This window comes from Leopardus geoffroyi, chromosome X (assembly GCF_018350155.1).
Source record: "Leopardus geoffroyi isolate Oge1 chromosome X, O.geoffroyi_Oge1_pat1.0, whole genome shotgun sequence".
In the NCBI taxonomy this organism is placed as follows: domain Eukaryota; kingdom Metazoa; phylum Chordata; class Mammalia; order Carnivora; family Felidae; genus Leopardus; species Leopardus geoffroyi.
In genome coordinates, this window is record NC_059343.1 from 98,900,070 (window position 1) to 98,915,618 (window position 15,549).

The 15,549-nt window shown below is 49.9% G+C and overlaps 1 protein-coding gene across 9 annotated transcripts in view; it reads right to left on the bottom strand.

Moving 5' to 3' along the window:
- Positions 1-964: 964 nt before the first annotated feature.
- SEPTIN6 (septin 6) overlaps positions 965-15,549 on the bottom strand; it is a 67,416-nt gene continuing 52,831 nt past the window's right edge. For 3 of the 9 annotated variants that reach the window (XM_045473095.1, XM_045473094.1, XM_045473088.1), the window contains 3 exons: positions 14,352-14,484; positions 11,279-11,469; positions 965-4,037 (listed from right to left, as the gene is read on the bottom strand). In XM_045473095.1, the coding sequence (XP_045329051.1) occupies positions 4,013-4,037; positions 11,279-11,469; positions 14,352-14,484 (349 nt within the window). In that variant the 3' untranslated portion in view covers positions 965-4,012. Of the gene's footprint in view, positions 4,038-4,583; positions 5,260-8,777; positions 8,823-11,278; positions 11,470-14,351; positions 14,485-15,549 lie in introns of those variants that run through there. The other 6 variants (XM_045473098.1, XM_045473091.1, XM_045473097.1 and 3 more) reach the window with 4 other exon arrangements.

Below are 15,549 nucleotides of genomic sequence, written 5' to 3' on the forward strand. Positions count from 1 at the left end.
TCTCTCTCTCTCTCTCTCTCTCTCTCTCTCTCGACTGCCCCCTAGTGTGCGAGCTGCGCAGACGCAGGCCAGTGTCGTTTCCTCCGGTACAGAGAGAGAGGATAGGGACCACGCTAGGGTCTCCCGCATCTGACCAATAGGAAAATGAAGCCGAGGAAAAGAAAACCCTACCTGGACTGCAACCGGAATTGTCGAAAACTGACCGTCCTCTCCTCTTGTCTACTTTAATGCTGGGGACAACAGAAGGCTTCCCTCCCTGGTAGACCCAGGACATAAAGTCCTACTTGCTATCTATAGAATGCTTTTCCAGTCATAAAGAACAGTCATGTTCATGAGTTTTCGGGATGCTCACATCACAGGGTTACATGAAAGAAAACATGCGGCGCAGAGTTCTGAATTTGCTTCAGGAATCAACGTTTATTTATTTTTGGGACAGTTAGAGACAGAGCATGAACGGGGGAGGGGCAGAGAGAGAGGGAGACACAGAATCGGAAACAGGCTCCAGGCTCTGAGCCATCAGCCCAGAGCCCGACGCGGGGCTCGAACTCACGGACCGCGAGATCGTGACCTGGCTGAAGTCGGACGCCCAACCGACTGCGCCACCCAGGCGCCCCTGAATTTGCTTCAGGAATCAAAACTCATCCCAGAATCTTGGGAGGATCTGGCACTTCATTTCCAAGACACCTTTTATCCTGGAGGATAATCAGCTCAATGCAGCAGTTAAATCCACGCTAATGAAGGAAAAGTAGAGGACTTCCTGCCCCACCCCCACCCCGCCCCGTGGGAATTTCAGGCCTAAATGGGGAGGAGGGGCACAGCAGGGCCCACCTCCTAAGATTGCACACGGGCTCGCCTCCCTGAGCCCCTTAAGTCATCCACTTGGGAGGCAGCCACCCACTCTGCCCAGGGCAAGCCGTGGTGGAACGCATCCCTTAAGGATTTAAGATCAGATCACACAGCCATCGAGCATTTCTTTGAATTTTATTGAAAATTGACATGGACATTAGAAAGGTACCAAGCTAAACAGTGCTGGTTTCGGGAGGTTTCTCCTGGCGAATGAAAGCCCCAGAGGGGCAGTGACTGGTCACACTCTTGAGCAAAAAAAAAAAAAAAAAAAAGGGGAACAAAGGAGAAGAAAGGAAAAACAAACACAGATTCTGGAAAACATGCAAAGAGGCTCTCTCAGGAGACCCTGGACAGCGGAATGGCGATGGTGGTAGGGCTATACGGGAATAAGCACACTCACATACATGGTATTTTGATGCAAGTTAAACCAATGAATTCAAGGCAGATTTCTCAACATCAAAGCTCTCCTTGCAGAACCCGGGTTGGACAGAACCCTCTCTCAAAACCCCAACTGGCCTTGGAGGGTTGAATGAAGTCATTTTGCTCTAAGTTTAAACCCACCTCCTGTCTCTCCCTTCCCCACCTGAGTGTTAGTGGATCCACTCCCCCCCTTGCTGGGAGGGGAGGTCTGCAGAAGGTCTGTGAATGCTGAAGATAGGACTGTCGCGTGGCTTTCTCTTCCGTATTCAAAGATGTTTAATAGTGGCCTTAGACAGTCAACCCATCGAACCGGAGAATTGGCATTTAAAGAGGAAAAACAGAAAACTTGTGAACAGCACATCCACACCCACAGCTGAGGTCTCCGGCCCCAGTCACTTACACTTGGGTGAGTCGTCTGCAGTTGTCTCTCTGAGGTCACATTTGGTCCATTCTCCAGCTCTGAAGGTTCTTTTCCTGCCTTGTTAGGTTAGGACATTTCCATTTAAAATACCAAGTAAGTCAGGAGAGAGCTTCTTGCCTGGACACAGGGACACATGAACACTTGTGGAGTGTGCAGTGTGTGTGTGCGCGCGCGCGCAGTTTGAGGGGAGAGGGGGTTGGTTGGTTTCTGGTTTGAGACAATATGGAACCCTAACTCTTCTATAATGGCAGTCTTCTCCTTTAGACTTAGTGCAGCTGCTGGAGACAAGATTAAAAAAAGCTAGAGAGGGAGAGAGAAAAGAGAAAGAAAACACGAAATTAGCCGAAGAAAAAGGACATCCAAAGTAAGACAAGGCAAGGGGAGTGGGCAGTGCGAGGTAGCAGAGATTATACTTGGAGAAGACAGGTTAGAGATGGGGACACTGATAGACGGCAAACACTGGGAAATCTGCCGAGAAGGTTTTTAAGAACACCACACACCAGTTTAAAGCTTCTTGTTTTAATTAAAAACAGCCACATGTGAATGCCAAATGATTAAAACCAAAACCAAAACCAAAAGTGATCTGCACCTCAGGTAGGAAAAGCAAACTTCTCGGCTTAAGAGAAATGAGGGTGTGTGTGTGTGTGTGTGCGCGTGTGTGTTTGTGTGTGTGTGTGATCATGATCGTGATCACATGTGGGGATTTTCCAGGAAAGCTCGGACCATTCCTAATGACTGGTTTTGTTTCACCTGAAGTTAACAGAGTATTTAGGGTACTTAAGAAAAACAATAACCATTGTACTAGTTTAATAGCCTTTTCACTGCAGAAGGAAAAAAGAAACCCCTTTCTGTCTACAGTGAGAAAAGCTACCCAATAAAATAACTATTTTAACCCTTTGAATCGGCTTTCTAAAGGCCTCATGTTCACTCCCAGGTTAGATTTTTTGTTTACCAAACTTCCTTGATTACGAGGATCATCTAGGGCACCTGGTAAACATTCGCAGGCCTGGGCCCCACTCCAGACTTCCAGGAAAGCCGACCAGCCAACAGGCACCGTCAGCAGAAACACTCAGTTCAGGAGCTGGCCTGGTCCGCTGCTTTGCCCGCCCCTACCCATCCATCCTCAGATATTTTTCTCTGGGGGGGGGGGGGGAGAAACCCTTCAAAGGCCCTGTAATGCTAACTATTCATTTTCTCTGAACATCAAAAGACCTGGGTCTCCAGGAACATATAGGAACAGGTTGAATCCAGTTGTGAAACGGATCGGGAGTCAGGACACACTGAATGTCGCCTGGCTTCCGCTGTGAAACAGAACTGGGACATCTGGCAAGTCCCTGGACCTCTCTGGGCCTCAATTGCCCTTACCGGGGAGGGGCGGGCGAAGCGGGTCATTATGTTTAATGGACCGAAATTTCTCCCTCGAGGCGAAATTTCTGCCTAGTCCCTGAAGTCCTCCCAAAGGCTGGGTGGGCTACTACTTTTGAAGTTTTCGGAACTCCTCAGGTCTCAAGTAGTTAATCCGTAAACAAATGTAAATGAGGGGGCCTCCTACTTGTAATGCAAATAATAACCCAGAATAATGGGGGTCCACTGGTTGTTTAAGTTTGAGGTTCTCCGGAAATAGCTGTAAAACCGGACACGGAGACATCAAAGCTGCAAATAGGATGCCTTTCCCAAGGAGACTTGACAGCTTTAACGTAGCATCTCTCTGAGCTACTGGCTGAGTATCCACGTTTTTGTGTGTTTTATACTGTTTTGAACCTCCAAGCACGGGGTCTCCAAACATGCTCCACGATGAGACTTTCTAAAGGCCCTTTCTAGTTTCTCAAGAAACTAGCTTATATTTCATACTCGCCTCTGGTCACTAACCAATCAGTGACTCACCAAACAATACACAACAAAACTGCGCGCGTGTTCTGCCAGCAAGAAAATGTAAAGTGTGTGTGTGTGTGTTTGTTTTTTCTACTTTTCGCTTCCTACCATGGAAGAGAGGAAACCCCCTCCCCATTCTCAACACTGCAAAAAGCCTGGAAAATTTGGCATAGCCTGGTTTAACTGTGTGTTTTTGAAGAAGAAGGAAAAAAAAAGGCGATAAGGAAAAAAAAAACCTCAAAAAAAAAAAAAAAAACAAAAATACAAAAGAAGGTCATGATCAGTGCCAGTGGACTCGGAGGCAGAACTCAAAAGAAGAAATGGGGCTCAAAGTGAAGTACACGGCAGGGGTGGGGGATGCTGCCTGGCACCCCAAAGGAAAGCTGTCAGTTAAAATAGGAGCCTTGGCTTTAAAAGGCTAAATGGAGTCCAGTCCAGCTGTAGCAGGGGATACTATTCAGTACACAGCCATGGATTACTGCAAAGGAAGGGCAGAGAAACGGCGTGTTAGCCACACATCATTGCCAGGTGACCTTCAGCTCGCTCGCTCGCTCGCTCTCGCTCTCGCTGGCCAAACACCAAAGGCCACACTGTACCTCGTGGCCCTGACGTTGGAGGGCTCTTTACCTCACACGGGTTCCCAAAGTCACTATCAGATGGGCCCGTGATAAAAATTGGGGCTGGAACAGTTTTAGACTGGAGATAAGGTTTGGGACCTTCCAAAGCACAACACCTGGTGTTTGCCTCCCCAACCGATTGTCTCACCTCTTCTTATGGGGGCGGGGGGAGGGGGGACCCATGCAAAATACAGATTAAAACTCCTGACATGCGCTAAATAGACGGGAAGACCCATCAGTGCAAAACTGAAGCCATTGCTTCTTTGACCACTCGGTTTGGCAGTTTCCAAAGTGGGCCTGCTACTGGCTCTGCCTGATTGGGGGTGGTGTGGAGCCCTAAGGGAGATTACAAAGATACTGAGACACCTCAGAAGAATTCCAGAAGTCTATCATTGAAGACACTAGGCTGGTGAGAATATTCAGGTTTATTCTCCCTTCTGCATTTGTGGGGTACCCGGCATTATAGAGAGGAGAAATCTATGCTATGTTCTTCAGCAGTCGAGTTTTCTGGAAAGGCCTCGGCATAACTAAACGCGTTCTGGATTTTTAACACAACTTGAGTGCACTTACTCGGAGCAACTCAAAACTGGAAAGGGCCGGGCTTGGAGGCCAGAGGGAAAAGGCACCGGAGGACCTCCTACTGGAGCCCTCTCAGAAGGGGCCGTGGCCCAGTGCCTGGGGACCAAGGGGAAGAGCCGTGCTGACTGGCTCTGACCCGGCCACGGTGGACGCAAATACTTCAGGGGAACAAGCAGCAGTCACGAGCAGGGAATCTGGTGGTGGGGAAGGGCAGATGGGACCAAGGAACGTGTCACAGTGTGGCAAAGATGGCCGGGGAGAGGCCGGCGGGGGAGGCACCAGGAGGGGGGCTGGGATGCGCCAGGCATCTCCGAACCACGGCGACCGCTGGCTTCTCGACCAGAGGCCAGACACCATCCTCAGACTCCCGGGCTTCTATAAACTTTGGCAGGAAGAGAGGGGAGGGCACAGGTGGCGTGCTCCCCCGGACGTGTTAAGGGGGAGTTAGAGAAAGGGAGGCCCAGCTCTGTTGCGCAGGAAAAGGGCGTCTACAGGAAGCCCAAACTGAAAATGAAAAGAGAAGTTGGGTTAATGAACGGATGGATTAATGTACCAAAAAAAAAAAAAAAAAAAAAAAAAAAGGTTAGAAGAAAATTGTCATGACGACTAATGGATAATTAGAATACAGCTATGTTAGAATAGGGTCTTACTGCATTGGCTCCTGGGAACATGCTTTCTCTCTCACACACCCCCACACACCTCTGAATGGCAGGACAGTGGCGTTAAGCTGGCAAAATCATTATCAACAGCCACCAGAATACTTTCTTCTGAATTACTAGGTCCTAATGCCCCCCCCCCCCCACGCAGACACTACAGGAATCCGGTCAGCAAATCTCCAGGTGGCCTCAGGCCACTGGATAGAGCGCCAGGCTCTCAGGCTCTCAGCCACCGACTGCGCTGTCCCTTAGGGGAAGCAGAGGGGGTGGAGCTTACTTGGGAGCAGCCCCAGTCAACTGACTGGTGCCCCGGGGCAAGACCAACCGTTCGAGAAGTATCCGGGGATGGTTGAGGGGTTCTGCAATAGGGTCCAGACCACAGTTACCTGACAAACCTGAGCTACAGCAAATCCATTATGGGTTTGCGTTCGCCCAGCACTTTCACCTTGCTGTCATTTAAACTTTTCATGCCAGTGACATTAGCAGAGCAAGTAGGATCAATCCCCTTTTGAAACTTACGAGGAGACGGGAACAGAGATACCAACGGACGTTACTGTGGTCACAAAGAAAGAGTCACAGGATCAGAACCTGAATCCTTTGGCTCTTTGATCAAGACTCTTTCCATCACACTGACGTGTTCCTGACAACCCCTTGCCTGTGTTTCTAGCCTCCGTTTTATTACCCGCAAAGAATACGTTTATCTCATTAAATAAAGGCTATTAGATATTTGCGAGGGATAGTTAAAAGCATATGCAGATGTGAGATGTGAGTATATTTGTAGTCACTTCCTCAGAGTGAACATATCCACACACCCACACATTCTCTCCCTCTCGTGTGAATAGCCATTTATACCAGAAATTAGGCGTTCTGCATTCTTGTTCCAGTTCTGCCACTAACTCACTGTGTGACCCCTGGTAAGGCTCCGAAATTGCTCACTCCTCCATTTGCTCATCTTGCAAACTGAAGATTATTCCTTATTTCTCTACCTCCCATGATTGTTGCCAGGTGAAAAGAACATAGCGTCTGGAGGCACGCTCTGGAAAGTGTTAAAACACTATACAAAATGCTCACCTCTTATTTTAGTCTGTCTACTCCCGAGGGGAAGAGAGGCCTCAACAACACTGCGATGGCCTATGCTCTGGGCTGCACGGGAAGGTGGATATATTTGGGCATGTGTGTACTGTCCACGTGCTGCACGCCCCCCCCACACACGGGTCAAGGGGCCAGTAGCCACCGACATACGGTATCTGCGACTGCGTATGGGTCACAGAGGAATTTCTCTTACAATTGCAGACAGCAGGCCGCAGCACCTCAAGCAATTTCGAAAGCAGTGAGGAAACAGAGAGCCTCCCTCTGCTGGCACTCCAGTTAATGAGGGGTGGCCTTTGTGATCCGCCCCTGGACCGAGGGCTTTGGGGAGGGGACAGGCTTCCTTTGTGGCTTTCAGGGCCAAGGCCTCCCTCCCTTATTTGGATTGGAACCACTTTCGCGGTCTACTGGGGAGAAGCCTGCCAGGAGAAGCCGACACTCGGGGTTGGGGTTGGCTGTTCCCACCGTGTGCCAATTGCTTCTCACTGGTACGGCGCGGCTTTAATGATTGTTTCGCCAGAATTCATTTTCATAATGGCTACCGACAACGATCTACTCAGGGAAACCTGACCCGAGTTGTGACAAGCCACGTGCACCGAAACCCGAATCAACTGAGACCTAAGCTACCACGATACAGCTTTCCTGCTGTCCTCACTGAAAATGGGGGAACAAAGAACGGAGCTCCTCTGGGCGTCAGCCACTTGGCTGGGCACCAGAACTACAGCAGCGGACACACGCTGTAGGAGCTCGTGGCCTTCCTAAATGGAAGTCGGCCCTTTCATTCCTGTCAACTAACAGGGGCTCCGAGACTCGCCTGTCAGCCAGACAATATATCGTCTCGTTGTTCTTTGAGGGTTGTTCCCTTTGGCTGTTTCAGGGGCTTTATGTTTCAGAAGCCTGCCTGGACTTCCTCTTTGAGATTTGCTGGAAAGTAGGATGTTTTGCCAGCTGTCCAAAGTCCCCAGAGTAGTAGCTGTGGCCATCGGTTTGGCGACTTCACAGCGGGCTTGCCATTTAAATCATAAACTACATTGGTGAGTGGGGAGAAGTCTTCTCAGTATTTTATATTCCCTGATCCAAACAAACCATGTGGAACAGGCATTTATGAGACAACTAGAGTATTCTGAACACTGACTAGAAATTTTATGTTAACAAATTGTTAATTTTGTAGGTGTGATAATGGTAGCGTAGTGGTTATGTTTGTTTGTTTGTTTGTTTAAGCATCACTGGCTCTCAGAGCTACATGCTAAAGTATTTCCAGATGAAACGATGTGGGTTTTGCTTTCTAGTGCTCCAGCATGTTTGGGATAATAGAGGAAATGGGACTGGCCAGATGTTGACAGTTGTTTGGGGGCAGGGTTTGGGCACACGGGGCTGCGTTATACTATCTTCTCTCTTCTTTTGTTCCTGTTTGGAAGTTTCTATGATAAAGTGTAAAAAACAGTATTAGGCCTAATTATGTTAAATGAAACATATTTATGTTTCCTCCCTGCTCACTGAGCCTAGAAGAATAGACAGAAGGTGCTTAATCATTGCTACAACCAACCTATAAACCACATGACGTCAAGGACGGCTTTTATTCCGTCTGTAGACGTAGCGCCTAGCCCTCAGGAATCCATGTTACCAAAGGTTACCTGCTTACCTTCTTGTCAAAGGTGTACATGAAAGCTGGTATCCATAAAATGAAATGTGAGGAAGTCTCTATAATATTTGAAATCTCTTTTCTTCCACTTTTACTATAGGGTTTTTTTGGGGGGGAGGGAGGGGTGCACATAGCCAAAGGGAATTTGAGAACTTGAACCCCTTGAATAAGAAACAGCCACCACAGGGAAATAGAGAAGCAAGTTTCCATTGACTTGGAACATACCCAAACCTGGGGTCAATGCCAAGTGTGACATTGTAGGACAGCCTCGCAAACCCAAAAGCTTCCCTCGTCACTTACACGTTAGTTAATTTTGAAAGCAATGACTAAGGCACTTGTAAGAAAAAAAGAACGGCCACAATTGAAACCTCAAATATTGAGGACCCACGGGATCCTCCTGCGCTACTCAACTCTTCTAGCAGCGAGCCTGAAAACGCTCCGCTTTGAACCACGCAGGCAAACATTCCACACGTACACCTGAGACCACAGCAAACTATGTCCCCATACTGTAAAGTCCCAAGAGCTAGGACAGTGGAGCGGCTTCTTGCGTGATTAGATGTTGGGTGGGGAGTGGGATGTGGGGACATGTGTTCTAGAAGCCACTGCTGGTTCTATTTAGAGTTAATAAAGCTTACCAGGACCCTGGGTCTCATGCAGCATGCAGCAAACAGCAGAGTTAACTGTAAAACAGTAAGAGCTGATGAAGAGGGAGTGAGCTTGAGGAGAAATCCAATATTATGAGCTGACACAAACAATGACGGGTTAGAGATCAAAGGAAATGAGGAAGAGTGGGGGCGGGGAGGAAGGGCGGGCTGGGAGGGACCCCGGGAACACCAATATTCTTTCGTAACCTCTTTCAGGGCAGCCAATGGAAATTCTGAGTACGTGACTCTATTACATCCAACCACCAACTCTTAAGAAGTGCCTCCTGCCACCGCCTCTACCCTCCAAACCTCCCCACCGCCCACCAGCAGCACTATGGGAGCAGAGTGGCCCAGATCTAAAGAAGGGTTTTCCAGAATTTAACCAACTGTTCATGGCATTACAGAAGAAGCCCAAGGAGCACCTGCGTGGCTCAGTCAGTTTAGCGTCCGACTTCGGCTCAGGTCATGATCTCACGGGTCGTGAGTTCAAGCCCTGCATGGAGCTCTGTGCTGACGGCACAGAGCCTGGAGCCCGCTTCGGATTCTGTGTCTCCCTCTCTCTCTCTGCCCCCTCCCCTGCTCACACTCTGTCTGTCTCTTTCTCTCAAAGGTAAGTAGACGTTAAAAAGAATTATTAAAACAAAAAAAGAAGCCCAGGCCTGGGCCATTTCTGTGTCTGGAAAGATGGGAGACGACAGTCTATTTTGCCCTGATTGCTAATATGAAGTCCCACACGCCAGCAAGGTTTTCATACGTCTCGGAATTGGACAAAGGCGCCGTCACCAATTCCAAATATTCCTGGAGACTGGAGGGACACGCCTCCCTATATAGGGTCCTCTGCCTGGAGTGAGAGAGGGGGATCAGTTCATGTGAGACAACTAGGAGAGAACCTGGTCTGACAGAAACTTCCACTGAATAACTGAATTGGGAGTATTTATAGTTTAGTGTCAGTGGGGTCCAAACAAAGGAATCTCCTAGTTCCGGCAAGCGGGCCATGAAGCTGCCCCAGGGATTGAGTTGACAAATACCACAGGCTATGAAGGCAGCCGGTTGGAGCCGGAAGACACATTTAGGTTTTTCTGATCTTAAAAATAGGAACCCATTCCTGCTGGTGCAACTAACACACAATGCCAGATCAGTGTGTCCAGTGACACTTCTCTTCTGGCTAGTTAAAGCTTATCCATCAGGTAACACCAAAAAAAGTTCATTAGTCAGTGATCTGACACCTAGTGGTTTTAACTCCGTAACAAACATCTCTGGACTGATTGGTGAAAGTGTTCAAATTACACTTTTGAGTCATTGGATTGCCAAGTTGAGTGCCTACAAATATCAGATCTTTTACTGTTGTACGGAAGCCACTGTTTCACTCCTAAGCGACTGGCCAGGCACAGAGGCAAGTTAGAGGTTTCCTCCTTCCGGCAAATGTCCAACAGTTGAGTCAGGAACAAGTAGCTAAGAACAGAAGGCAATGACCCTGGACACCTTTCAGACCCTCAGGCCCCTTTCGTAAGGACATCGCCCAACAGTGCCTCCAAGGGCTCCCCGAGTCCCACTGCAGAAACTAGAGCAAAAGGGACGACCGGACAGTTCCTGGTGTTGTGTACATCCCTCTGGAAATGCTTCCCTGTCCTCTGGCTCCGGGATGACAAATGGGTGACTTCGGCAAGCAAAGCCTGGCATTGTGTCAGGGTTACGGACCCACACGTAGGCGGGAATCCATGCTAGCCTGCCTTACCAGATCCCAGGAGACCTAGACACCCTGTGCGATCACTCTCCACCTTGAGGGTGGGCCACACGGAATCTACTAGCATCTGAGGTCTCCCCACCAAGTTCTCAGCAGCCCAGGCCTGAAAGAGCTAAGCAGCCAAGAGGGACGGATAGCACAGGGTGGGAGACCAGGACTGGGCAGCAGCCTTCAGTAGCTGCAATTCAACTGCTGGCTGCAGCTAAGTGAGAATGGGGTTGGGGGGGGTGGTGGCTACAGGCATGGGGAGGTGAACACCTCGGACACAGGATGAGCAGGCCGGCCCGTGAGCCAGATCGGCGCCAACCTCTGGGGAGAAAGGGGGTGCCCAGAGGCTCCGCCAAGGCGCTCTCTCTCCCCCCGACCCTCTATCTACCCTTCCTTTCATCCATCTCTTTCTTACAACTCTAGAGCTCTTTTGATTTCCTTCTTTCTTCTTTGTCCCCTCCCACATCCCGGTTGCCTCTCCTCTCCTGTCCCTCCCTCTCCCCCTACCTAGAGCTTTGCAGGGCTTTCCTAAGCGGCCGAGCACAGGTGCCGGGCCTCTGGGACGTCAGCCGTCCCCTACTCTCAAGTCACCCAAACTCAGGGGACACTGAGACCAGTTCTGGGTCCCCAAGTGCATCTGTCAGCCCACGGCTCACCTCGGGCCACCAGCCCTCAGGCCCATCTGTCTCCAGGCCCTGCACTGAGGAGGGAGGAGCAGGAGGAGAAAGAAGCCAGAAGCCCAGAGCAGCCTAGCACTTACTTTTTCTTCTCTTTGTCCCTTTTCAGCGTCTGGGAGCCTCCGGCCTGGGAGCCCTGCGACTGGAGCAGCTCAGCCGCCGTCTTTCTCTGTTTGAAGGCATTCACTTCATCGTCCAGAGATTTCTTCTTATCCTCCAGTTTCTTCTTCTCGTCCTGGTGTAGCTTCTTCAGGCGGTCAAACTTCTCATGCAGCTGGCGGGGGGCACAGGGAGTCTGAGGACAGTCCTTGCTTACAGTGAGTTCCCAGCTGAGCCGGCCCGGGGCGGGTAGGTACTGGCGGGGGGGGGGGGTGTCCTTCAGGGCCCTGGGACCTTAGGAGACTCTCTGCCAGGAACTGCTATGAGGGCACCAAAGGGCACCATGTTCTGGAGAGTTCCCTTCTCCTGCCACTTTACCTCCACGTTTCTGTCTTGAATATGGGCAGGGAACTATGACTGGCCATATTAATTGTGAGTATCAATAGCCTTTCTGTTATCATCTGTATGTCATGAGGAAACAGAAGGTTGAAGAAGTTAAGGAATTTGTCCAAGGTGAAACCATTCTTTAGAGGATGATACTGTGAGATCTCCCGATATGAAAGGGGCCCCTGCCTTTTCTTATGTGCCTTTAATCAAGGAGGATCATCAAGGATTGCAGAGAAGACTTCCGCAATGCCAAAGCTGGTCAGAGAAAATACTTGTCCTCAGACATGGAAGGAGATAAAAGAATTTTATAAAATAGAATGAGTGCAGAGACCTCAGCTTTGACCAAGGGGAGACCCAGCTAGCTCTGAATAGAACCAGACACCCAGGAGACACCTGGGTGGCTCAGTCGGTCGAGCGTCTGACTTGGGCATAGGTCATGACCTCACGGTTCGGGAGTTCGAGCCCTGCATCGAGCTCGCTGCTGTCCGTGCAGAGCCCACTTCGGATCTTCTATGCACCCCCCCCACTCTCTGCCCCTTCCCGGCTTGTGCTCTCTCTCAAAATTAAGTAAATTAAAAAGAAAAAAAAAAAAAGAATCAGACACCCAAAGGAGAATGGGAAGAATATTCCGGCAGGCCGTTGTGGTGGCAAACTAGAATGTGATCGATTACCCTGAATACTAAGAATGGACCAAGCATAACCTCACTCGCTTTTGGAGAGAACTTAGGATTCTGTAGCACTCAAAGCACAGGACGGAGGGGGCCAGGTCTCCAGGTCCTACAGGTATTTCGGACTGCCACATAGTGAGGGCCGGTGGGTGCCAGGCTTGCCGTGTAGACCAGCTTTCAGTAGCCACTTGGGGTAGGGTGGTGGAAGCCCTGCCCATCAGCTGCTCTAACTTGGCTTTTGTTCCTTGGCCTTTCATTCATCCATCTTTGAGATCTCCTCACAACTCCCTCCAAAACTACTGGGTGACATTTTTCTTTTGGAAAGTGACACTGAAATAAAATCAATATCCATGCCATGGACTTTGGTGATGACCCTAGAGAGCCACAGCAGATGACAGGGGGAAGAGACTTGGGAAGTAAGTGCTTCCCTTTTATTTTTTTTTTAATTTTAAAAAATGTTTGTTTATTTCTGAGACAGAGACAGAGCATGAGTGGGGGAGGGGCAGAGAGAGAGAATGAGAAGCAGGCTCCAGGCTCTGAGCTGTCAGCACGGAGCCCGACGCGGGGCTCGAACTCACAAACCGTGAGATCATGACCTGAGCCCAAGTCGGTTGCTCAACTAACTGAGCCACCCAGGCGCCCCCCCCCCCACTTTTTTTTAGAGAGAGAGAGAGAAAGTGAGCACGAATGGGGCAGGGGCAGAGGGAGAAGGAGAAAGAGAATCTTAAGCAGGCTCCCACCCAGCGCAGAGCCCAACGCAGGGCTCAGTCTCATGAACCGTGAGATCATGACCTGAGCCAAGATCAAGAATCAGATATTCAACCAACTGAGCCCCCCCGGCGCCCCAGTCCTTCCCTTCTGTATGGGTCTCGAGGCCCAGAGAGATGAAGCAGTCACTGATGGCTAAAACCGTAGCTGAGGCCACTGACTTGGGCAGCAGCGGGCAAACCGGTAGTGGACCTTGGGGACAAGGCAATGGTTGGAGGACGAACTTCACTCTGTCAGCCATGACTTACCTGATGAAAACCCAGATAGACCAACCGGAGTTTAAAAACTTGCCAGGGCTGCACAGATGTTCCCTTACTGCTAATGTGAAATGGGACCGAATATCCAAGTGACCGGGGAAATGCCCCAGCTGTCACTGATGTAGTTTTCAGCAAGGTACTTAGGACTGCCTGGGAACACCTTTCCCTGTGGCCGTCAGAGCAGGTAGCATGGGGTGGGACAGCCAAGAAAGTGATCACCTGTCCCTACCGAGCTCTGACCTGCCAGGAAGAGGGAAAAGAATGAGTCTGCACCTGACTCTGAGGGGGGTAGGTCACGTCTGGATTCTTGAGCAGCGCTGCCCACTAGAACTTTCTGCGGTGATGGAAATATTCTGTACCTGGGCTGTCCAATCCAATTGCCACTAGTCACATGAGGACTGAGCATTTGAAATGCGGAGGAACCGAGTTTTCAATTTTACTTAATTTTAATTCATTTAAATTTAAATAGCCCCACGTGGCTAGTGGCTACCATATGGGAGTGTGCAGCTCTAGAGAATTACGTAGCTCAGAGAATGAGAACACATCCTGGCCTTGGGGAATGAGGGATCAAAAAGACATGTATCTGGGGCTGCCTGGGTGGCTCCATCGGTTGAACGTCCCAACTTCGGCTCAGGTCATGACCTCGCATTTGAGTTGGAGCCCCACGTTGGGTTCACTGCTATCAGCGCACAGCCAGCTTCGGGTCCTCTGTTCTCCTCTCTCTGCCTCTCCCCCACTTGGGTGCACCCTCTCTCTTTCTCTCTCAAAAATAAAAAAACATTAAGAAGAAAAGAAGAAGACATAGATCTCCTCTCAGTGCCCTCGGTGCCAGCCAAGGCAGGGCTGCAGATACCGCACCCCTTCCTGCCTGGAAGCTGCAAGCCTCTAGCTGGCTGTGCCCCTGGGGCAGAAGCCCCTGCTGTGCCCAAGCTCAGCCCCCTCTTTCCTGCCTCCTGGGCACTCAGGGTTGCATTTACCTCTTTCTCCGCCTCTTTAAGTTCAGCTTCCTTCTCTTTGACTCTCTGGACGAACATCTGTCTCATCTCTTCCTCTTTCTTCTGGAGCTCCCCTAGGAACTCGTTCCTTTTGGCCTCATACGTCTCCTGTAAGCTGCAGACACGGTCAGGTTAATCCCCCGGCCTCTGGAACGGTTCCCATTCAATGAAAACTGGCGCCGGCGATCCTCCTCGGGTTCCCCCCAGCCTCCCCCAATTCCGGGACAGGTGCAAAAACAGAACCGCAGAGCTGCAGGCAGCTTGCCTAGCATGTGACTGCAGGATCACAGGGCTGCTTGAGGGGGACAGGGCAGCCCTGGTGAACGGACACAATATTTGGAACCGGACTTAGAACATCTGCTTCTGTGCCCTGGTTATACAGGCGAGGAAACCGGACCAGAGAGGTGAGGTGATTTGCTCAAGACCACACGGCTAGTCAGGCGAAGGGCAGGGACCGGAAGCTGGGTCTCTCATCTCTTAATCTGGATCCTTCCTCTGCATTGTGCTCCCAGGTCCTGGCTCTGAAACTGACTGCAGTTTCAGAGTTAATAGTTAATGAGCTATTAACTAGCTATAATAGTTCATGAGCTATTTCTTTCTTTTTTCAAGTTTATTTATTTATTTATTTTTTTGACGGGGGGAGGGTCAGAGAGAGAGGGAGAGAGAATCCCAAGCATGCTCCATGCTATAAGTGCTGAGCCCAACGTGGGCTCGATCCTATGACCATGAAATCATGACCTGAGCCTAAATCAAGAGTTAGACGGTCAACTGACTGAGCCAACCAGGTGCCCCTTAATGAACTATTTCAAACACTTGGTGAGACTCCATCATGTGCTAGACACAGAACTAAGTGACACTATGCTAGTCACTCAACATCTAGAGCGGACAGCCACTATGCCCACCATCAAGGAACTCATGGTCTACTGGGAGATGCCTAGGCCAAGTCCTGAGTCTGTCTGACAGGAGAGAGTAGGTGTTGGACGCTGTGTTACAGACTTGGTCATGTATCCACTGCGGGGTTTTAAGCAGGAGGACTGGTTTTTTTTTTTTAGGCAATTTGAAAATGAGAAAGACCACTCTGGCTGCTGCATGATGGACAGACTTCCCAACAATCCAAATAAATGATGGGATCTCTGCCTCCCACACACAAAAAAAAGCCACACACACACACACACACACA